The sequence below is a fragment of the Sycon ciliatum genome (genome assembly GCF_964019385.1).
Source record: "Sycon ciliatum chromosome 5 unlocalized genomic scaffold, ocSycCili1.1 SUPER_5_unloc_1, whole genome shotgun sequence".
In the NCBI taxonomy this organism is placed as follows: domain Eukaryota; kingdom Metazoa; phylum Porifera; class Calcarea; order Leucosolenida; family Sycettidae; genus Sycon; species Sycon ciliatum.
Window position 1 is genome coordinate 648366 of NW_027044462.1, and position 24810 is coordinate 673175.

General features: G+C 47.1%; 2 protein-coding genes across 2 annotated transcripts; one reads left to right on the forward strand and one right to left on the reverse strand.

Moving 5' to 3' along the window:
* Positions 1-8975: 8975 nt before the first annotated feature.
* LOC135830315 (uncharacterized) lies at positions 8976-9806 on the reverse strand. The gene has a single exon (XM_065342580.1). The coding sequence runs from the start codon at positions 9804-9806 to the stop codon at positions 8976-8978; it is 831 nt and encodes a 276-aa protein (XP_065198652.1).
* A 4712-nt stretch (positions 9807-14518) lies between these two features.
* LOC135830316 (ficolin-1-like) lies at positions 14519-16297 on the forward strand. The gene is made up of 3 exons (XM_065342581.1): positions 14519-14539; positions 14867-14927; positions 15221-16297. The coding sequence occupies exons 1-3, from the start codon at positions 14519-14521 to the stop codon at positions 15853-15855; spliced, it is 717 nt and encodes a 238-aa protein (XP_065198653.1). The 3' UTR covers positions 15856-16297.
* Positions 16298-24810: the final 8513 nt, after the last annotated feature.

A 24810-nucleotide genomic window follows, 5' to 3' on the forward strand; every position in this document is an offset into this window, starting at 1 on the left:
CAACCTTTTCCCCTCGTGGTCCTCTTTTACATGCAAGCATGTTGGCGCAGTACATGTACTTGTACAAGTGTCGGAATAAACAAGTGTTGAAAGCCGTACTATTAGATCTTCAAGTGTCGTGATTATTGTGAGGTTTTGTGTGAAATTTTAATTTTCGGCTATCACATTTCGTTAATTTCTTACTTTTTAGACGGGGTCCATGGACTAGAACACAATAACTTTTGTAAGAAAACTGCCATAAAGCAGTTTTTATTGCTATAATATGTACTGCATCTCATGGAGTCGACCAGGATGGTGTCTTCTTCTCAACTGTCCACGTTGCGTACGAATTTGCTGATTTTATCTCCATCTGATACATCTCTTATGGCATCATTGAATGATGCCTATTGTTGGGAAACCTATTCACTTGATCACGTGATTCAGAACTTGCACACGTTTGACTCTGATCTTATTTCCATACTGTATCAGTTCACTGAAGTGGTGGTATCAAGTAAGGAATCTTTAAGATGAGATGTGATTTTGGTGGGCATGCCGCTGATTGGACAAAATGCTTTTGGCGGGTTTGATGCTGGTTGGTCAAATGTTTTTTGGTGGGCTCAATGCTGCTTGGTCAAATGTTTTTGGCGGGGTTGATGGTGATTGGTTGACCTAGCTGACACATATTTTATCACTTCAACCCGCCTCCGTCTCTGCCTTGTATAAATACGGGTGGTTGTCCTGTAGTCGAGTCATTCGTTCATCGAATACAGTGCTGATGAGTTGTTCTCCCTTCGCTTCCTGGAAGATGGATACCCTATACGAGCGACGGGTGAGGAAGAATTCCGCTCTTCCTGCTGACCCTCCTCAAGTTGTGCTCTCTTCGAAGGCAGTACCGGCTAAGCGTCGCTATGTGTCACCTGCTCCTACCAAGCTCCACAAAGAGATTGTGGTGGATGGGTTTCAGGAGGACATGCAACTGTCCTACAAGTCATCAGGTAGATCCTTCTACAAGCCTGGTCATGGCCAGCAATCAAGGACATCTGAGAGTTGTAATTTTTGTACTCCTCCGAGGTGTGATTTTTGGCGTGCTGGGCCAAGCACAAGTAAGCCATCTGCAAAAAAAACTGCAGAAAATGGTTGTTGTTTGATCCTTTGGTGTAATCTTTGTTTCTAGTCGAAGCTAGTTGCTGTTTGGAGCAGAAACGCTGAAATTGACTATTTTCTGCATGTACTCATACATGTACTCATGTACTCAGGCATGCAGTCTCACTCGTATTTTAGCTATTTTTCTGGAATGGATGCTGCTCTGCGCCCCTTGGTGAACATTTCCTGCGCTCGTGGAGCAGCTGAAAAGGACCACTGGTATGTCTGGTTCCTGGTTTGAAAGTGGAGAGTCGACTTTTGTGCCTTGAAAAAGGAGTAGAGAGCGATAAAGGTACGTCTGTGGCTGATTTTTGAGTGCTCCTCGTACATTTTTGATCGTGATAGAAATTCTCAGACCAAAGTCAGACCAAAGTCAGCGCGATGATGGTCGTACAGTTTTCTTGTGAATTTTTTAGTTGTTTCATCTCGTATCTATGTCAGTATCGTGATGGTGAAGTGGAGAGGGTGATTTTCTTCCTCTAGGCTTCGTTCGGCCGACTTTGCTTCGTCCTCGTTGAAAAGTGATCCTGAAAAAAAGGTCGATTCGCAAAATTATGTTGATTTTCAATGTACGAGATGACATGCGATTGCTGGCTATGTATAAGATGTACGTCCCTTCAGGAGCTCTACCAGCCTGTGGTAGTACGGCAACAGCTCGCAAAGATGCTCAAGGACAGGTTTACATCGAACTGAATGAGTCCACTGAGTTCATCATTACGAACTTGATCAAGACTTGTCCATCGCTCCGTGACACTCTCCGAAGAGGACGTGTGGAGAAGATCAAGACCAACTTCTACCCATCACGTTCGTCCTACGGTCAATGTCGGGTGTACATCAACGGTGAAAGCAAGCTAGTCCCGACCAGCTGGTTCGAACTGGATGTGGAACATGATGTTTTCATCTACCCCGGGGCAGTCTCCCTCGACATTGACGAGCAAGCGTTGAAGGTACGTCTTGCTGTTGCTCCAATCGTCTGCATCAACGTGGACCCCAGATGTTTTCATCGTTCTCTGGACGCACACATGACACTTTCTACCACGGAACTGAAACAGCTAACTGAGAGCTTCATATCATTATGCAGTGTCGCCGTCCAACATGACGGTCAGCTGGTAGAGAGCTTCCAATAGGTCTTTAATGAACTGCATTCTTTATCAGACAGTTGATCATTCATTCTTATCCTATCCTGTTTGACTGTATACTACTTCCTGCTGCAATATATCATTATAGTCAAAACTTCTAGAAAACAAGTATGGGTGGTGTTGTGTCGAGTAATACATCCACGGAAGAGTGCTGCCTTGCCTCTTCTGATTCTAGCATCCCCACTGATACTAGTAGGGTATGGGTTGCAGGATGTGAAAAGAATGGAATTGGAAAAGATGGGCCAGGGTGACTTCGTGTGCGCACCATCAAGGAATGCGTCAATCATGACAAGGTTCCATCATGAATGTGAAGACTTCGAGACTCGTCATGCCTTTGACATGTACCATTTATTTGTTCCAGATTCACCGTTGTTTCACGAGTGGACATCTGCTAAAAAAGTTGCAATGAAAAAAAATAATAAAAAAATAAAATAAATGAAAAAATCCAAGCGCGTTTTGTACGGTCATACTTCAAAAATAAGAAGATTAAGTTCCAGTACGAAGCTACCAAGTCCGATTTGAACAAGGTGGCGGGGCACGAGTCTCTCAAGTGCCGGTGGCAATTCATGTTATTATTATTTTATTTATTTTACTAGGGTGTTTCCCACAGACCATGTGTTTGGTTACGCTGCACAAGCAGCGCATTACTTTATCCCTTCCACTATTTGCTATCGGCCAATCAGCATACTCTCACCACCTCACATCCAATCAGCATACCCCACGTAACACTAACGTTACACAAACTTGTCTCATATATGCGAAAAAATGGTGCTGGATCATAGCAACATCCTCCTGGATAATGAACAAAATAACGATTAAAACACAACAACCGACAACAACCGACAACAACTGACAACAACCAACAACAACCAACAACAACCAACAACCAACAACAACCGACAACAACCGACAACAACCAACTACAACCAACAACAACCAACAACAACAACCAACAACCGACAACAACCGACAACAACAACCAACAACAACCAACAACAGCCAACATCAACCAACAACAACCGACAACAACCGACAACAACCGACAACAACCGACAACAACCAACAAAAACCAACACCAACCAACAACAACACCCAACAACCGACAACAACATCCAACAACCGACAACAACCGACAACAACAACCAACAACACCTGACAACAACCGACAACAACCAACAACAACCAACAACAACGCTCGACAATAACCAACAACAACCAAAAATAACCAACAACAACAGACAACAACCGACAACAACCAACAACAACCGACAACGACCGACAACAACAACCGACAACAACCAACAACAGCCAACAACAACCAACAACAACCAACAACAACCAACAACAACGGACAACAACCGACAACAACCAACAACAACCGACACTAACCAACACCAACACCCAACAACCGACAACAACACCCAACAACCGACAACAACCGACAACAACAGCCAACAACAACCAACAACACATGACAACAACCGACAACCGACAACAACAACCAACAACAACCAACAACAACACCGAACAACAACCAACAACAACCAACATTAACCAACAACAACCAACAACAAACGACAACAACCGACAACAACAGCCAACAACAACATCAACAACGACGACGATAACGACGACAACAACCAACAACAACATCAACAACGACGACGATAGCGACGACAACCCCAACAGTGTCCGGTAATGTGTGGTAGAGAATGGCAGTCAGCCAGACTGAGTACAGTTGAACATGTATAATAATAATAATAATAATAATAACACATTTCGCGTAGTTGAGCACTAAATAAAGACATTCAGTGTTTTTTTTCCCACTTCTGTCTTGTGACCGTCATCAGCAAGGTGTAGTAGCTGCTGATACTGATTTGTCCTCGAGTGTCGAGCTGCACAGTTTCTTCCAGTCTGTCTTGTCCTCTGCATGTTGTCGGCACCTGGAAAGGTCTTCCATGGTCTTCATGGGCACACCCAGCTTATTCAACTGAGCGACCAGACTTGTGGCTAGTGTCAACCTTGGCCGCCCACGAGGTGCTTTGTTGTCCTTGTCCAAATAGCCGCTCATGGCTACTTAGGGTGGCGTGTCCGTGTCCATCTGTAGCACATGACTGGTCATTCGTAGTCGCCTACATGCAGCTGTGTCATGTATTACTACAAGAACTTAACCAAGTCCTCAGCAGTCATGGAGTAGCGGCAGGTTGGGCAAGTTGGGCTGGGGGCAGATCCACTCCTTCATACAGTGGAAGTGAAATTCATGACCGCACTCCAACTTGGATAGAGGACGGTCCAGGGTATCCTGACAAATCACACAAATGGGCTCATGACTTATTGCTGACGAGTCTACCTTAGTTGGCACTACATTGATGTACTGCAGCTCCATGGGGTGCATTGCCTGGTCTTGATCGTGGCTACCGTAATACACCCCGTTGAGGTACCACTGATAGATACCTTCCTCCTCCTGAGAGATGAAAGCAGGTCCATCTTCCCTATGCCGAAGGTTGTATCGGTACCACTCCCGTACACGATTGTTGCCTTCCCTGCGTATCACCGCTGGCGCATTCTCCCTGTGGAGCATTCCGTTGTGATACCACCGTAGAATACAGCATGTGGCGTCACAATAACTGACTGCAGGACCGCCGGCTCTATGACGGACATCGTTGAGGTAGTACTCGATGCTACCCCGTCTGTAATAGTTCTTCATTGAGCGAAGGAAGAAGAGAGCGTTTATTACTCAATATACTGGTTATATATATGAGAGTAGGTGTGACACAAGGTGATAAGGTGTGAGTGGTGAAAGTAGGTGTAAAACTGTTACACCATCCCCTCCCCAACGGAAAGTTCCGTGGCTTTAACCAATTGTTAATCACGGAACCCAAGAGCATGGAATACAGTAATATCATGATGGTGTAGCAATGCAGCAGGTGGCAAGGAGCAACAGAATACCCAATTGTCAGGATCGGAAGCCTGTGGAACTAAAAAAAACTCAATAATGTCAGGAACTGAACGCAAATAACCACAACATGGAGGAGCTGCAGACCATGCTATCACTTGCGTAGACTAGTGAGATAGTTCCGCAGCTGGACAATGTTTTTACCTGACTCGTCAACTAAGTTACTAATGGGCTTCCATGTTGCCTCGCCAACGGGGTAACCCTTCCAATGCACCAAGTACTGGCGCTCACCCCGGTCATCTCTGTGCTTCAGGATGGCCTCCACCATATAGCGGGTGTTTCCGTCCAGATCCATAAACGGAGGGGGCACTGGCTGGCGTCTGTTGGGAATGGTGTTCTGTTCGTAGTGTCGCAGAGCAGTGACGTTGAATACAGGATGACAGCGGAAAACGGACGGCAGCTCCAATTCGTAGGCGTTCGAGCCCACCTCCCGAACGACGCGGAACGGCCCAAACCATTTTGGTTGTAGCTTCCTCGATGGCTGTTGTCGGGCCTCCGGTGATATCAGAAAGTCTCTATAGACTACGGCCAGGTCTCCCACCTTGAGACGGCTAGGATTCCTACCCCTGTCGGCATACAGGGCCTGGCGGGCTTGAGCCGCGACAATACTATCCTGCGCTTTCTTAAGCGCATCAGATCTGGCTTGGATCCAGTCTGGCCTAGTTCTCCGCGCTCCCGTTCCCAGAATGAAGTCTGCGGGCACCTTCGGGTTAAAACCATAACTCAAGAAAAAGGGAGAATTACCAGTGGATGCTTGCTGGGAATTGTTGATGGCATACTCACATATGGGTAATAGTGCGGCCCAATTATCTTGCTTGTGGTTAACAAAACACCTGAGAATATCGGCAATTAATCTGTTCATTCGCTCTGTCTGTCCATCTGTTTGAGGGTGATTAGCCGTGGAAAATGACAACTTAGTACCGAGCAAACGAAACACTTCCTGGAAGAACTGGGCCGTAAATCGTGGGTCACGGTCACACACTATAGAAGAGCTAAGACCGTGAAGACGAAAAACATGCTGAATATACAAATTGGCACTGCCTTCGGCATCTATGGTTGCCGTTGTGGGTACTAGGTGAACACATTTTGTGAGTCTATCTACAAATGTGTAAATTGCATCATGACCTTCGGGTGACTTGGGTAAACCCATGATGAAGTCCATGGTAATATGGTCCCAGGGTTGCTCGGGCACAGGAAGTGACTGGAGAAGCCCAGACCTTAATTGAGCACCCTTAGCGCGCTGACAGACATCACACGATTTAACAAATTTCTTAACATCCAACCCCATGCGCGGCCAATAGAAGTGACGAGCGAGCTGGAAATACGTTCTGTCCCTGCCGGGATGACCTGCGGCAATGCAGTCATGGTGCTCCTGCAAGAGTTGTAGTCGAAGTGCGCATTTGGGAACGCATAACCTGTTACTGGGGGAAGATCGCAAGTAAAGATGATGGGCGTCACCATCCCAGAGGTATGCCTGGTGAACGTTGTCAATCGGAGAACGACGCATCTTCTGGATGATAGGCCATAACTCTGCATCGTGTTGATATGCTTCTGCTACCGTCTTCGAGAACTGATCATCAATTGCCAGAGCAAACTCAAGAGCGTTACACTGTGCAGCAGTCAGTTTTGTTTGAACTACTGAGATCTCGCCCGGCTGAAGGTCAGGACGACGAGACAAGGCATCAGCAGCCGCATTGTCCCTTCCTGGTTTATGATGGACCTTAAAGTCGAAATCCGCCAGTAACTCTACCCAACGGGCCTCCCTTTTGGTGAGGGTAGGTTTGGTTCTCAGGTGTACAACGGCCATGTTATCCGTGAACACATCGAAATGCCCAAAGAGGTACACTCGCCAACACTTCAGGGTTTGGACTAGAGCGAGGGTTTCTCTTTCTCCGGCTGTGTAGTTGCGCTCGGCGGAGGACAGTCTACAGCTAGCATAAGCGACTGGATGCCAGAGATTCCCTGGTTCTCCTTGCTGCAGGAGCACTCCAGCAATGGCGAAATCGCTAGCGTCGGTTTCTACTCTGAATGGCTTTTTAACATCGGCAAGTCGCAATACGGGTGCACTCAGTAAGGCCTTCCGCAGCTTCTCAAATGCAGACTGACGTGCGCTGTTCCACTCAAAACGCGAGTGTTTCCCTGTGATTTCCTCCAAAGGTCTCGAAATCATTGAATAGTGATCAATGAACCGTCTGAAATAGTTCGCGAAACCCAAGAACTGTCTCACTTCCTTTATAGAGGACGGCGCAGGCCACTCCTTAACAGCAGCAATTTTGTTTGGGTCGGGAGAGATAGATAAACCACTCAGCTTGTGGCCTAGGAAGATGACATCCCGCAACCCAAATTCACACTTTGAGGGTTTGCAGAATAACTTGTTGGCTCTCAAGGTTTCCAAAACAGTGCTGACATGCCTCAAATGCTCGCTCCATGTTTTACTGAAGATCAGGATATCATCAAGGAATACGACCACGAAATCACGTGAATAGGGCTGCAGTATTGAATTCATCAAGGCCTGGAATGTGGCAGGCGCATTGGTTAGACCAAATCCCATTACCCGAAACTGGAAATGTCCAAAGGGGGTATTAAATTACTATTAATTGCCGTTTTGGGTACATCTTTTTCACTAATTCTGATTTGGTTGTATCCCGAACGGAGGTCTAATTTCGTGAAGTAGCGAGCCCCTTTGACGGTGTCGAACAGATCGTCAATGTTCGGAAGGCAGGCTTTGTTTTTAATAGTGATCTTGTTTAGATCCCGCCAGTCACAAACGATTCGTAATGACCCATCGGCCTTCTTAACAAAGAACACCGGGGCTCCGTACGGGGACTTACTAGGCTCGATGAATCCTTTACCCAGGAGGGCTGTCAGCTGCTTGTGCAGTTCATCCATCTCGGGCTTGGATAGTCGGTACGCTGCCTTGGATGGTGGCGTTGAGTTGTGTTCGACCTCAATCTCGTGGTCCACCGACCTTTCTGGGGGAAGCTGTGAAGGGAGGTTATCGGGGAACACGTCCGAGAATCTGTGCAGCAGCTCATCGACGTCACGCTGCTTGTCCGGAGGTACCTCCTTCCGAGGCTCATGTGACGAACTGTCGTCGGGGGAAGATAGCCAAGCCAGGTAACCCTCTGTGCCTTGCCGTAGCGCATGTCGCGCTTGTTTGCCAGAGATGAACATCAGCTCCGAGGGAACAGCAGCGTCGCCTGTGGGTTCACCCGCGATTAGGGATTCGGCACCCAGTTTGACCTCGTTGGTGCGGTAGTTGATAGCTGGGTTATTCCGGGTCAGCCAGGGTTTTCCCAGGATCACATCATATCGATCAAGGGGAAAGACCGTCAGGCGCTGGTCATCGCCATAGCCTCCTACGGCCAAGCGAGCGTCGGTGGTCTCTAGCGGCCGCGAACTGGTTGATCCGTCCGCCAAGGCCACCTTTAGAACCTCCTCCACGATCTTCGTTTTCATCTTTTGTTTTCTTGCGAATCGTTCCGAGATAAAATCGTGTGTTGACCCGCAGTCGATTAACATTGTCGCTCGGTAGCCGTTCACCTTTCCGTTCACAACAAGGAGATCGTGGTCCCGCGCGTGCGAATCCAGGGCAATGTTGCTGACGTAGCTCCGCACGCACTGTGGGCCTTGAGACTCCAGGGTGTCGTCGCCATCATCAGTCTCCACGTCGTCTGTCTCCAGGCAACTAAACCTGTTGGCGACTGGCATGGTGAACTTGGGTGCTCTCTCACACGCCAGTAATCGCACCCCTCTTTTTACTGGCGTCCAGCGTTTGGGTTCGAGTCGCATTGACGTGCCAGATGACCAGGTCGGTGGCATATGTAGCATCGTCGTTCCGTTTCCTCGCGATTGGAACGGGGACCAGGAACCGACAGTGGACGACGTACCAGGTTCCCCTGCTGCTGTCGTACCGTAATGAAGGGCATCACTTGCGATACGGCGAGCGCTGCTTCTGTCGCCTTCTGCAGGGTTGTAGGATGCTCCTTCATGACTTCACGCCTGAGCTCCGGGGCCAGGCCCCTGACAAATAGTACTGCGCGAGAGTGGCCATCCAGGTCAGTGATTAAAAAACTGAGCCGCGAGAATTCTGCGATGTAGTCTCCTAAGGCGCCGCGCTGGGAGAGGGAGAACAAACTCCACCGAGCTCTCTCTTGGTCGTACTTCACACCGTAAGCCGCCTCTAATGCCTTCTTCAAGGACGACCAGTCTGGGTATGCAGCGCCGGCTTCCAGGGAAGTCATCAACCACAGACGCGGATTTCCAGCGATATAACTGGCTGCAAACTCAGCTTCACGTTTAGGATCCGCGAAGCGCCACGAAGCCAAGGCCACCTCGACGGCAAATGCCCATTCCCGAAACGTGGTGGGATCTCCGGTGAACACGGGCGGCTCCTTGACGTGTGGGCGATCACGCGGTGCAGGCTGGGAAGCTGAAGCACGAGACTCAGGAACACACTGGGGTGACGACTGAGTAGAGGGTAGAGCTTCCTTCCGGAGACGGTTGACAATCCAGATACTGACGACGATAGAGCTGATGGCCGAGGCCAGAACTAGGCCCACGAACGACCACAGGGGATGGAGAACCATCCTCTGCTACCAATGTAATAGTTCTTCATTGAGCAAAGGAAGAAGAGAGCTTTTATTACTCAATATACTGGTTATGTATATGAGAGTAGGTGTGTCACAAGGTGATAAGGTGTGAGTGGTGAAAGTAGGTGTAAAACTTTTACACCGTCCTATCCAAGCCGATTCATTGACGCGATGAAGGCGACCTCCATAGCACCAGGCGGACACTCCCCTACTATCAACAAGAGCTGGTCCGTCCTCCCGATGGAGTCTACCATCGACGTGCCAAATTTCTTGCTGCGCGTTTTGATCTGCCAACTCCACAACTGTTCTTATTGGCGTCCGCCTTTCTATTACTGACGTCTTCTTCATCCTGGTTTTTTCCTCTTGGTGGTTTTGGATAAGAGTTGAAAAGTCCAAAAGGTCAACTGATGACCCTTGCGTTACTTGGTATGATTGGATTTTAGCGGATGATGTCGGTATGCAGCTGGGGAGCGAATTCGACAGGAAGAAGGTAAAGGTCTTGCTTTGCGGTTCACACCTTCACTTCAGTATCATTATCCTGAAAACAGTCTGTAGAAATGACGTTCACGTGTCACTGCGGTGTTCGCCTTACAGGGGTAATACCCCTGTTTCAGCACCTGAGGCGGTGCGTCAAGCGCCGCCTCTTTCTTATCATATATTGTGATACTTGGTAAGTGTGCAGTGCTCCTAGCTCTCTCCCCCAACAAAAGAGCTCTATGACACTCTGCTTTCTGCGGTTTCTTTCGTGTTTACAGTGGAGAAAGGCTGGTGGGAGGCCCAGCCGTGGTCGCCCACCTCACGGGTACGGCCCATCTAACCCGTTACTAGGAGGGCCGGCAGGTCGGGCTGCTGTTGCAGTCCGACTACCGGGACGCCGTGGAGCGTATTAGGACCCTGTAAGTAAGCACTGCTCTGTTTACATGTATACTTACCCCCTCGTTATAGCGATATTTACTTGTTCCGTATCCTCTTGTCTTACCCTATTTCCGTATTCGTGACACTAATAGTGTTTGTGTGCGCTCATGCTTGGTTTCACAGATGATGATGTATGAAGGTCTGGAGCTGCCGTCTTCGGGATGTGCCATTTGTTTCAAAATTATTTGTAAGTACTTGTAACAGGCGTAGTGTAGTAACTGTGTGTGCAGTGTAGTAACAGTGTGTATTGTTTTGTGATGGTCCTGTGCTATAGCAGTCGTAATGTGTTTTGTGATGGTCCTGAGCGGTCGTAATGTGTTGGGCTACTGAAGTACACTGCATGAAGGGGTATGTGTGGGTGCTTCGACACATTCTCGTGCTTCCTAAACCCTAGATATGTGTACAGCACTATAACCTAGATGTGTGTGCGCGCGTGTGTGTGTGTGTGTGTGTGTCCGCGCATGCGTGCGTGTGCGTGCATTGTGTTCTCTTCTACAGACTCATCCAAGTCCATTGAAATAAAAGTGCATTATAGTAAACAGTATTGTGTTTTGTTACAGTGAATATGTGGGGAATGGTGGATATGCCTTAGTGTGACTGGATACCTGCGGGTTGTGACTCTTTGCTGGTCACTCTGGATTCTCCAGCATAGATTCGGTTCAGTGCAGAGGGGATTTGCGGTGCGTAGCAACACTGCTTCACTGTGACACCCCTTCAATAATTGTTTTGATGCATGATACTCCGGGCGTAGCCGGTTGATTCTAACTGTATCCCGATCAAAATAGAAATATGCATCTAATGGGCCTGCATGGACAGTAGGCATTTCCCTAATCGGCCGGGCGAAAAATTCGCCGAAACAGTGGTTTTGAAGAAATTACCCATCTTTTCGCCGAATTTTCAAAAATTCGCATGTTGAATTCGCCGAAAACCGATGCTTCAGTGCTTCAACAGGGTGTATGTAAATGTACATGACGTAATGGGAACGGTGACTTCAAGTACTATATTGAGCCGAATTCTGATCTTGGAGCTCATAATATGGCTGAATTTGAACATTCTCGATCGAAAAGCCGATTAGGCATGCTCTGTATGGGCAACTTGTCAGTGCACATCTACGATGTGCGAATAAAACGAGTGCATGGCACGTGAACTAACTTGTTTGCTGCACATCTACGAAGTGCGAATCAGGGAGTAGTATAATGACACGTGTACTAGTACACCTTGTGTTGCACTGCGTCTTTCCCGCAAGCAGGGTCTCTGAAGGTCACACGCTCCGCGTGCGTATGCACTGCATCCAATGCACATCTACGATGTGCAAATCAGGGAATAGTACGTATTTTACTACTCCCCGGTGCGAATGCACCGAACGTGCACAAGTGCACGTTCGCCACGGAAAAGAACCTTTATGGCACATTTATGGCATGCCAGGGGTCAAAGGTCAAACTCTGGGGGGTCCCGGGGCCAGACCAAGCACGACCGACACAGTGTGCCTTATTTGGCCCAAAGGTCAAAGGTCAAAAGTGCACCAGAACCCGCCCCGCACTAACTACTGTATAGACTATTCAACATTTCCTCACACTTCGAAACTCACGCCACCTGTGAAATCAAGCAGGTTGGTGTTACGCACCCCTCACTAGATCCACAAACGTCAAGCACACAACAGTGCAGGGGGAACCCAATGGCATGATCTATCCAAACCATTTTTTAATCTGAATTGCCATACAGTTGTCTATGATTAATATTCTACTAATCAATACAGTCTACAGTAATCGTGATTTCATCTCTGCGCTCTGGTCGCTCTTTGTGGTGTTTGTTGTAGAGTGAACGTCTAGACCAACTGCAAGAGAATCAAGAAGGTACGGTGACTATAATAAGGTTTGCTAATAATGCATAAAACGGAAGCTGATACGAAGTAATAATTCGATGTCGGAATAGTGAATGCATAACTCAAGTATAGTCCTTTTGCCTATTTTGCAGTTGTACGCGTGTGTTCATCACATTGGCCTCGTTCGTTCCATTTTTTGTTCATTTGGTTTATGCGAAGACTAGCCCAGCTTGGTTGGTGATATGATGTCAGCGCGAACAGGCATGTAATAATAATAATACTTAAAAAACGAAGGAGAATGAAGTTGAAGACACCACTGCAGCTGTACTTATGGTTGATAAAATATTGTGGTAAAGACACACCTGGCAGTATGGCGGTAAACATACGCCTGCCCACACACGCTCTCTAGGCTGCAACGTTCTGGCACAGAGCTCTCCTTCTCACCATCGATTCAGTTCGCGCCTGGCGCCTCGTCGAGTCAAGCTCCGTATGAAGACATCCAAGAAGAAGATTGCCTGATGAGTCCAGCGGGGACGAAACGTAGATCTACGTCGCAATTGAGCTATGTCGTTGCTGTGTCATCATCTATGTGCCATGCGCTACTTGATGTACCAGCCTGCTATGCCGGATACTGCCAGCCATGCATCGACCAGGCGCCAGGCGCGAACTGATGGTGGTGGTGGTGAGAAGGAGAGCTCTGTGCCAGAACTTTGCAGCCTAGAGAGCGTGTGTGGGCAGGCGTGTGTTTACCGCCGTACTGCCAGGTGTGTCTTTACCACCATATTTATCAACCATAAGTACAGCTGCAGTGGTGTCTTCAACTTCATTCTCCCGAGTCAAGCTCCGTATGAAGACATCCAAGAAGAAGATTGCCTGATGAGTCCAGCGGGGACGAAACGTACGTCGCAATCGAGCTATGTCGTTGCTGTGTCATCATCTATGTGCCATGCGCTACTTGATGTACCAGCCTGCTATGCCGGATACCGCCAGCCATGTATCGACCACGCGCCAGGCGCGAACTGATGGTGGTGGTGGTGGGAAGGAGAGCTCTGTGCCAGAACTAACTTTGCAGCCTAGATAGCGTGTGTGGGCAGGCGTGTGTTTACCGCCATACTGCCAGGTGTGTCTTTACCACCATATTTATCAACTAAAAAACGAAGGTAAGTTTTTTAAGTATTATCCGCTTCAGACCCCTTAAAAAAATAATAATAAGTGAGGGTGTGCGCATGAGTCGAGATTGTGTGCGTCCGTCTCGTAATAACAAGTCTTCAGTATACAATCATTTGGTTTCTAGTACTGACTGTTGTTGTACTTATTCTGATCTTTTGCAGTTACAAGTTTTGGAAGCTGTTTGTCAGCGCATTCATAAGCCGAATTTGTGTGTCCAGAAAAATAATAATAATTATAATTTAAACTCGGATACTAGGCCAGTAATACAATGTAAAAAGAGAAGAAACACATGACAATGAGTTATGCAGTTTTGTGCCCTATTATCGCATTTTCTGACCGTTTATCATCTTGTTACAGTCGTGGATAGTTGCTGCGTAACTCGTTCTCATGTGTTTCTTCTCTTTTTTAATAATAATAATAATAATAATGTGGAAGAGAAAAGGACATATGGATACGAGTTAAGAGTAACTCTCCATCACTGTAACATGATACTATATACAGTCAGAAAGTGCAATAACTAGGCACAAAACTGACAGAGTACTGAAACATTCGACGTCCTGACACCTAGCTTCAACACATCAATAATAATAATAATAATAATAAATCTGAATAGATGTAGTAAGAGCAAAGGGCGCCAATTCGGTACAGAAATAGTAATGAGGGGTATTTTCCACGATTGTTGAACACTAATATGGGCGCCACCACCTTTAGATATAGCGATGTAGAACAGTTGAGTAGTAAGTTGTGAACGGTACCATTGGGTTGTTCAATAATGCAAGACATGTGTCGGCCAAAAGGGTCCATGGAGAAGGATCTGTCTGAGGTATTGCATAGACTGCATTAGGCACAATTTGTTAACATTGAGCATGGGTCTACAAATTCTTGCTTGAAGGACATCTGGCATAGACAATTTCCCTGCAGCCAGCCTGAAGCCCCATATTTGAACTCCATGCTCTATAACTGGTCGTACGTAGGATTTGAAGAGCAGGCTGATGTAGTCGGGTGGTAGTCGGTGACCCATGTACATGTGGTACAGTAGGGCAACGCGTGGGCTATATTTTCTAAATACATGCAGAAAGTGTTCATCAGAGTTTAGATCGGGCGTTATTACTATTCCTGGTGTTTGCGTGGTGTGCGTGGATCTTGATAGTACAACTGTCACCAGCAACGCCAGGGCAGTATTACCATTAAATTTTCGAAGGTGTACGCGAGTATGCAATTATTATTGGGTTTGGTGTTGCCTGATGATTGCGAGAGCCTGAAACTTGAAGTAGCAGCAAAATAGCCTTGATTATGTTTGTTGCTCTGTTCTGTAATTGGGTATCGCAAATACTGGAGATTTGCGCACCTATCCACCTGTGTCTAGTCGGTACTCAATGGCTGCTGTAATTTGAGCAGATAACTGCACACTACAACTACAGTTGCATAGTTGTATCTACTCGTTCACCTTGTACGTTTTTGAAAGATCTGATCGTTCTTCATTTCTCGATTCTTTGCTCTGCAGTATCCTTTTCCTGTCGGAGGACAAGCCAGGGGCGGTCAGGTCTATTCAATAGCGGAACACCCACGGCAATATTCACTGCATACTGTGATCAAGAGACTGATGGAGGTGGCTGGACTGTGTTTCAAAGAAGACAAGATGGCTCAGTGGACTTCTACCGTGACTGGAATGCATACAAACTAGGATTCGGATCAGCGGCTGGAGAGTTCTGGCTGGGTCTAGATACACTACACTATATGACATCACAAGCGGGTAGTACATATGAGCTGCGTATTGATATGGTGTTCAAGACAACTGGAGAGAAGCATTATGCCAAGTGGTCAGCATTCCGTGTTGAAGGTGAAGCTAACAATTACAGACTACACGTTTCAGGATTCTCAAGCCCTACCTTGGTGGACAGAATGAGACGCCACAATGAACAACAGTTCAGCACTCGGGCTCGTGATCATGACAAATTGACAGGGGACTGTTCCAATTCCTACAAAGGTGGATGGTGGTACAACCGGTGTTATGATGCAAACCTCAATGGAGAGTATGGACTTCACGATGGATTACCACGTGGTATAGTGTACAAATATCCCGGAAACAATTACTCGATTTTGAGGTTCGTGGAAATGAAGCTACGAAAGCAGCTCTAAAGCTCAAATCTACTCTCCTGGTGTATTCTAGAGCGACATTAACCATTTCAAGTTTTCATTGGCTTACCAATATCACATTCCGGCTCCATTAGAGTTTTAGTTCTTTCTGTCACTGGCTCCGTGAAGAGATTTTGGAGGGTAGCATTGTGATAGTAGGGTCTGTTGGCTTCGTGTCCAAGAAGTCACATGTATATTCATTCGCTTATGTAGCCAGGATCTATGTATTCAGAAAGAGGTACACGATGTTGCACATGCACGTTTCACTTATGTTTAAACTACTTACATGTACATGTACATCTTCACGTTCACTTTATAAACTTTCATAACCCACGGAATGTGCGATATTTTTTTAGTTCGCCTCCTTTTCCTTCTCAGTAATTTCATTCATTGTTGACTTCAGCGCCTTTCCTACGTAATTGTTTTAAAATGCATTTGTACTCGATCATAGTGCACGGTGTTTTGAACTGGCTCTAGAAAAGAAGAAAATAGCTGGTACTTGTGGAAAAATGTGCTGCGTTTGCGTAGTTGTTCTTACTGCGATAGGTTCTAACAATAGTGAGATGCCTTTTGTTGGCTCTTCTGCCTGGATTTCATTGACAAATGCGTTAAGCCCATGGATCCCCTTCCATGAGTGACATGCGAACTATAACTATTACCATTATTGGACTCGGATGGACAGCCAAGGTTTAATTTGTACAAAAGAGAACCACTGCTGTACCGTGCACTGTTAAAATACTTTAACAGCAATAATAATGATAATTTATACAAAAGAGAAAGACCAAGGAACTACAAGTTACGCTATACTATACTATCCACTAACACCACCAGTTACTAAACAATCAGCTCATGCGATAACATTGCACGACACTGACCGACGGTACTGTTGTTCTACAACTAACTGGCTAACAGCTGTAGCACATCTTGGATGCGCACTCCAACAGCCTTCCAACTTGGAAGGTTCTAAGGTATCACCGGATTGTCCAATGGTCTTGCCAGTATCGTCATCGAAATGCATGAACATCCGCCAACGTCCTTCACAGCTGAGACTTTCAGCTCGTGCTTATCTTGGTTGCGCTCACCTTCCCTCGTTATTTCTATAACTTAGAACCTTCCAAGTTGGAAGACTGTGGGAGTGCGCCTCCAAGATGTGCTAGAGCTGTCATAAGTAGCCAGTTAGTTGTAGAACGACAGTACCGTCGGTCAGTGTCGTGCAATGTTATCGCATGAGCTGATTATTTAGTAACTGGTGGATGGCAGTCGTGAGTCAGTCAAGTGTCAAGTTCGGCAAGAAGCGTGTGTTCCTAGTTGGAACAATCAACTTCATGACTATTACCGCCGAAGTCGCAACTTCTAAGTTCGTATTGTTGTCCCTCACGCGGACGTGCGACTAGTTGTTGGAGGTGACAGCGTTGCGAATAGCTATACTGGCTCTCAACGTCTGTTTATCACAACTCCATGAGCGACTCTGACTCACGCTGCTACCTGGAGCTTCACGAGGTGTTTGTCGCGCTGGAAACAAAGCGTCTCTGTAAGTTTGTATCCCTGGTGATGGTTTGGCCTGGAGAGCAGTATATAAGTGGTGCTTTTCAGGCACAATCTTCCTCAGCCTACTCAAGCTCAACTGATGAGGGGTGAATTCCCCGAAACACCGTGTATTGAGCAGGGAGTGGTGCTTTCTTGCAGGTTTGCCGAGTGGAAGGTGCGACGTGCTCCTCGTGTGCTCCGGATGGCAGTCGTGAGTCAGTCAAGTGTCAAGGTCGGCAAGAAGCGTGTGTTCCTAGTTGGAACAATCAACTTCATGACTATTACCGCCGAAGTCGCAACTTCTAAGTTCGTATTGTTGTCCCTCACGCGGACGTGCGACTAGTTGTTGGAGGTGACAGCGTTGCGAATAGCTATACTGGCTCTCAACGTCTGTTTATCACAACTCCATGAGCGACTCTGACTCACGCTGCTACCTGGAGCTTCACGAGGTGTTTGTCGCGCTGGAAACAAAGCGTCTCTGTAAGTTTGTATCCCTGGTGATGGTTTGGCCTGGAGAGCAGTATATAAGTGGTGCTTTTCAGGCACAATCTTCCTCAGCCTACTCAAGCTCAACTGATGAGGGGTGAATTCCCCGAAACACCGTGTATTGAGCAGGGAGTGGTGCTTTCTTGCAGGTTTGCCGAGTGGAAGGTGCGACGTGCTCCTCGTGTGCTCCGGATGGCAGTCGTGAGTCAGTCAAGTGTCAAGTTCGGCAAGAAGCGTGTGTTCCTAGTTGGAACAATCAACTTCATGGTGGTGTTAGTGGATAGTATAGTATTGCGTAACTTGTAGTTCCTTGGTCTTTCTCTTTTGTATAAATTATCATTATTATTACTTTTAAAGTATTATTATAGTGCACGGTACAGCAGTGCAACAGGGCTAGTTTGTTGGAACTCTGAGTTTCTTGTTCATTACAGTGCAATCATCAGACAACATTTAAAATGTTATCTGATGGTTTAAAGGATGGTATAGCCAGTATTGGCCGGCAGTACTGGCTACGCTAGTATATATATATACAATGTAGATTGGACCCAAACACCAAAACTATTTCGGCTACATAGCCATAGGCAACATCAGTACTGCTACGAGCTTTTTAAAGAACGGTGAAATCACCGGTAGCTGAAAAAGTCGGCGTGGAGACAAGCAGCCTAACATCGATGAAAGTAAAGTGAGCGCTATCATACCACGAGAACAATGGAACAATATTTTAAGATTTGAACGTCGTTTTCATGTGATAATCATCAGAAATCGTCATTACACTGAGTGTTGGACTACAAAGGAAAGATAATTATGGTACCATAAAGTCGACATTATTAGATCTAAAACTAATACAAGAACCTACATTATAATGCCCCATCAACGACTCCCATTTCTACGAATACGATGCTGCGCCGCACACTAGCTGATGTGAACCCTTTCTTTCTTTTTATATTGCTGGCCCTTACAGCTCTATCTTTTGTTTTTTTGGTGCGTGTTTCTGGCCGTGATTCCCAGACCGCAGGTCGGCAGAGCCATCAATGCCCCACCATCACTGCTGCGCCTTGGTGCAGCCCCCAATCAGTAGTTGTCTCTTTTGACCTTGTCTCAGTACCATTGTCTTTCATTATTTTTTACGAGTTTGGTATGTGAACATAGTAGAAAAAGAAAGAAAACCACTAATATTCTAAAGCTAGCACTATTGTCTTGATGATTATCACATGAAAACGACATTCAAATCTTAAAATATTGTTCCATTGTTCTCGTGGTATGAGTGCGCTCGCTTTACTTTCATTGATATCACCAGTAGTTCGGCTTGCTTGAAAAAAGTTAAAATTAAACCGAACTACCGGTGATTTCACCGATTCCTTGCCGAAAAATTCAAAAACTGCCCGCAAAACTTCAGTCACTTTTGCATCACCTGTCCCACCGAAAAAAATAATGTTGGTGGTGCAAGAAGAAGCTTGTCGTTTGGAGTGACAAGTAATCACCGCTGCTTTCCCTTGTAAGAGTCTATCATACATTTTTTTCTGCATCGTTGGGAGTAGTGTTGGAGTAGAAGTTTATTTATTTATTTTATTCCAAGCAATACATGGCTGGGGCAGCCAATGACCACTTGTGGCGATTGCAATAAAAACAATTGCTGACTATCGTCGCGGAGGTGCTAGCTTTCCTGTGGACGTACATGTACATGTATGCGTTTGGACGTATTTCCGCATGGTGGATTAGAAAACTTGTAAGAAAACCAAAGAAGGAGGATGGGGACATGTCCTCAGTGCTAAAACTTATATAAGATTTGTTCTACTACATTTACATGTATCTGCCTGTGTATAGTTCTTGCTAATCGAGGACGTGGCTCGCAGTTTTATCAGCGCTTTTAATTAGACTATTTTCAAGATGATCATTCAAAAACATTTGTAGCGTCAGGGGGTGATGGCCCTCGTCTTCTGGGATGATGGCGTGCCTAAGCGGTGCTGCCACATGAACTCTTCTAAGGTGAGGCAATGTTGACTTGACGGAGTTTTAGTGGCGTGGCTCGTTGGTAGATCCATAAATCATTTGATTCTCGACCATTTTTAGGGGCATGCCAACTTCAAGGTACCCTTCAAAACCTTTTTCAAGGGCTTTACACAGTCGACCTACTCCCCAAAGGAAACCTACCTGTAAACATTTGAGCGATGTCGGAGAGATGGACTTTGCACATATTGCCTGGTTTTCTCATACATTAAAGTTGACAACATACGGGTATGCTTGAAACACAGCCTGACATTCAAAAGTCGGTGACTAGATGATTCAAATTTGATGGGTTTTCTGAAAGACCTTCAGCGCCAATAGCGCACCTATCGTGGTACCTAATGGGCTTAAAATGGTGGCAGAAGACGTTTTGGAACGGAAGGGACAAGCGGCAGCGATACTTCCCCCTCGAATTGGGCTGGTGTGTACGCAGTCATTAGGTTGGTCACAGTATTGAAGGTTATATCCGCATCCAAGGTGGTATACAAGGTGATATCCAAGGTGATACACTGGGATATTTGTCATACATGTACATGCAACATGTTCTGCGTGCCTGTCTCCTAGAGTCCTCTTCGAAGTCTCATTTTGCCCTAAAGTGTTTAGATGAATATTGATCTGACGCTCATCATTCGCTCCCCTGTCACAGGGCAGTTCTGTCAGTTTGGTTCAGCAAATTCAAATAAAGCTGCTCATGTTTGCCGATGACAAGACTTTGTACGCGCCCTCACGAGATCCAATAGTCTGCACCGATGTTGTCTCCTCGGCTGTCGCTAAGCTACACAGTGAGCTAAGATCACTGGGCATGAGCGTTAATGTTGACAAAACCGTGGTCATGAGGATCTTGCCGAAAAATGCTCCTGACGTACAAAGACCAGTTCTGGTTGAGCTGGGTGGTACTACCTTTTAAAAGGGGAGTGAGTGAAACTCGTTGCCTTGGTATCCTTATCGATAACAAGCTCTCATTTGTTCCACACGTAGATTACCTCGCCAGCAAGGTGTCACGCAAGATAGGCGTGTTGCGACGCACCTTCCGCCAAAGGGCAGCATTTGCCCGTCGCCAGTACCTGCTTAGTGTGATTCAGCCCGACTTTGAGTATTGTTTCTCTGTTTCCGCATCTCACCTATCAGCACAGTCCAGGGAGAGATTGTTTACTCTGTTACGTAGAGCTGCAGGAGTTACCTGCGGGGTGTAGGTTCATGCTTTATGCCATGCTGCTGTTGCACCCCTTCTTGCTTGTCTTCAAATAGCACACCTTGAATGTCGATACATTCATCAGTTTCTTACGTTTACGTTTATTTGTCATATTTCTCAGTCTGCATCATGCTTAAGCCTTTTTTTTACCTTTGCCCACCTCTAAGGCCTCGGTCACACTACGGCAAAATTGCTGCGTCAGCGTCAGAATCATGAGCCTTTCCTTGGCGACTGACGCCAACGCGGGAAGTTTGAGCGTCAGACGCTGCTGCGTCTGACGTGGGGAAATCGGCTGCGTTGCCCCTGATGGGAATGACGCTTGGCGGAAAAACAGTGTCTTTCAAGTAAACTTTGATTAGTTTCAAGACAGTTGCTTGAGTTGAGCAGTCATTCGACATTCGTCTCTTCAAGGTTTGTTTTGTTACCTCTTTTTTTCGACATGAGTCCGTGGACCGACGAGGCTGAGGCTGCTCTGCTCCGAACCTAGAACCTGGCGGAAGAGCGAGGCGTTTTCTGAGAAGAAAATGATGTCGAGAAAAAAACAGTTGTTTGAGTGGATCATCGGCCAACTGGAGCCTGTTGACTTGTGAGTGTTGTGTTGTCGTCAAAAGCCCCAAAAAGGACAACCAGTATGACGAAGTCAGGAGAAACACAGCTGCGATGCGGACTTTTCTTGCCTGATCCATGACACTGCAACTGGAAATGGCTTCAAATTCGGAAAGAAACAACAACGATCGTGCACGCGTGTTTCGTCTTCTTGTAATCAAAATTCAATGAAAAATTTGAAAACTTTGTCCCACAATTTTTTTGTATAATAAGCAAAAGGCCGGTTTCCGTGGGAATCCGTGTCGTCATTGAGTTTCCCTGGTGATATTGTGACGTAGACAAATGCGTCAGGCCGCGGCAGTCATGAGCTGCAAAAACACAAAACAGTGTGTGACCCCGCGCCTGCTTTAAGTGCTGCGGCTTGACGCTGCGTCCAGCTTCAAACTTGCCGTAGTGTGACCGAGGCCTAAGCGGTCAAACCGTGGCCACAATTGCACCACTACTGAATGAATCGCAGTCCACTGGTCTACGGACTCATCAGCTGAACCAAAAGGTGGTGTTATTGTTTCCCCTCCTTGCCTCGCTCCTCATTAATTTCAGACTACCAGTAATGGACGACTAGATCTTACATAACGTGACACTCGGATTTGTAACATATCTTCAAACATTCCCTCTACTGGCTGCGTTCAATACTCTGCGTTCAAGGGTATGGCGCATTCTCGGGCCAGTGAGGTACCCTACTTGATCACGTCACTCTGGAATGTCATGTCATAAATTTTCATGAAAAGAGCCTTCTGTAAACTGTTGTTCGTGGAACTGTACTACAGCACGATTTTTTTTCAAAAATGGAGGCGGGAGGCCAAAACCGAACTGCAGGCTCTACTGCATTTGCCTTCAAGCTTGACGATGACTGGCCAAGCCAGCACATGTTCTATATAGACAACCTCATGAGCAGCGGAATTGCAGTCTCTGACATCCTGCAGATCGACCTCCACGGCCGTCGTGGATTTTGTTCAGTAACTGTCTCGAGCGTGGCGGTCCGGGATCGTGAGCTTTCCCAAGGCATCTCTGTTGCTGGTAAGCCCGTTCAGTTAACTATCAGTGGCGCTGACGTTGTCAGCGTCCATGTATTTGGATGCCCCCATTCCCTGTCGGATAGTGCTGTCGCAGCCTCATTCCTGAAATTTGGCTCAGTGATAGGGGTCCCTCAGCGAGGAAAATTCTGGGTTGAGAACTTCGAAATTGAAACCGGCACCAGGTACGTCACCATTCTACCGCGTACAGTCGTACCTTCGTGTGTAGCAGTCGGCCAGCTGAAACTGCGTACATGGCACAAAGGACAGGCTAAAACATGCTGGCACTGCAACAAGCTAAGTCATGAGGCAAGGGACTGCCCCGTACTGAGTACGAAGGGAAAGAAGCGTGGCTGGGAGAAAACCTCCAGTCCGGAAATTGGTCTCAGTGACGACACGCAGCAGCAGCAGCAAGTGGCGTCCACGAACATTACTGCTGGAACAGCGGACGCACATGGCATTACTGGTGCGGCAACTCCCCACAGCGAGGCACGTCATGCGCCAGCCCAAGGGCAGCAGGCCGATCCCCAGCAGCCGCGGCTACCACTGCCTAAGCAGCAGCAGCAGAAACAGCAGCAGCAACCAGAGCAGAAGCAGGGATCCAGGATTCCCAGTAGCCAAACTACACCTGTTATTCCAGCCTTCCGGCTGGCATCCCGGGGCAAAGCGGCCCATGCGTCTCCGGATGAGGAAGGTTTCACCCTGGCCTCAGGTAAACACACATTCCATCCCCGCGTCCTCACCCGTGAGCAGTATCCCCAGCCGACAACCGCAGCAGTCAACATGATGATCCGCTGCCGCAGAGAAAGCTGCTAACGGCTACAGTGTCCTGCAAGGTAACTATTCTAGTATATCCACGCTATAACTTTCTTATCATTATTCTCACCTATGTCTGACCTTAATCCTAATGCCGCCCCCTTTTTTCCGGGTCTTTTCACTCAATCCCGTAACCCTTTGCATCATCATCATAGTTTAGGTACTAGATCTCAACCACCCCCGATCACCAGTGCTAGTAGTGCTTCTCAGTCTGAGATGGCGGGCCTCCAGATTAGTTTCCTCAACATTTGTCACTTGCTTAACAAGAAGGACGAGGTCGAGGAATTCATCCAGAAGCACAACATAGACATAATGTGTCTTGCCGAGACATTCCTGACCTCAGAGACCCCGGACAGCCTTGTCAACATCCCAAACTATAAACTTATCCGTCAAGACAGACCTGGATTCGGTGGTGGAGTAGCGGCCTATGTACGGAGCTCACTTCATGTTACTCGGCTAGAGGACTTTGCTCGTGGTGATCTTGAACCTCTCTTTCTCCTCGTTCACGGCCTCAATGGTAAACTAATCCTCGGCACAGTCTACCGACCCCCTGGGTCGCTGGTCTCGTACTGGGACAAGCTGACTGACGCTGTGGACTCAGTCCACGCGCCCAGGGCCGGCACGCCTATTGCTTTGGTCGGAGATTTCAATATCGACACATCGTCTTCCAGAGCCGCCCAGCTGACGCATCTTCAACACTTCTGCGGTAACTTTTGTATTTTGAACCACGTCACTGAATCGACGCGTGTTGGACGTGGTGGGTCCAGAACCACCATAGACCTCCTATTGGCTGAGGACGGTGCAGTGGGCTCTTGCCGCGTTCTCCCGCATAGCCATCTTGGCTACCCTTGCCTTCGAAATGCCAACCGTGCCAGTACTCAGATCTAGCCGAAACACCAGAGGAATAAATCTTCCGCAGCTCTGCCAGGACTTGGTCAACTCTCGTCTAGAAGACTTCAGCACGGCGAAATCCTTGGAAGATATGTGGCAGCTATGGTATGACAAGGTCACCTCACTCCTTGACAGGCATGCTCCTGTCCAGGAGCACCGCTTATCCAGCTCTAGACATCAGATTCTTACAAGATCCCCATGGAAAACGGCCGTTTACCATGATGCAGTCCGCGAACGAAATCATGCCCACCATCGTTGGCTCCGAAAACCTACGGACACGGAACTTTACGACACATTTTCAGATGCCCGCAAAGCAGCAAAGCGGCTTGCTCGTCAGCTGAAATCATCCTACTATACACAACTACTGGACACGTGTCAATCCAACCCCCGTAAAGCTTGGAAGGTCCTCAACGACCTCTGCGG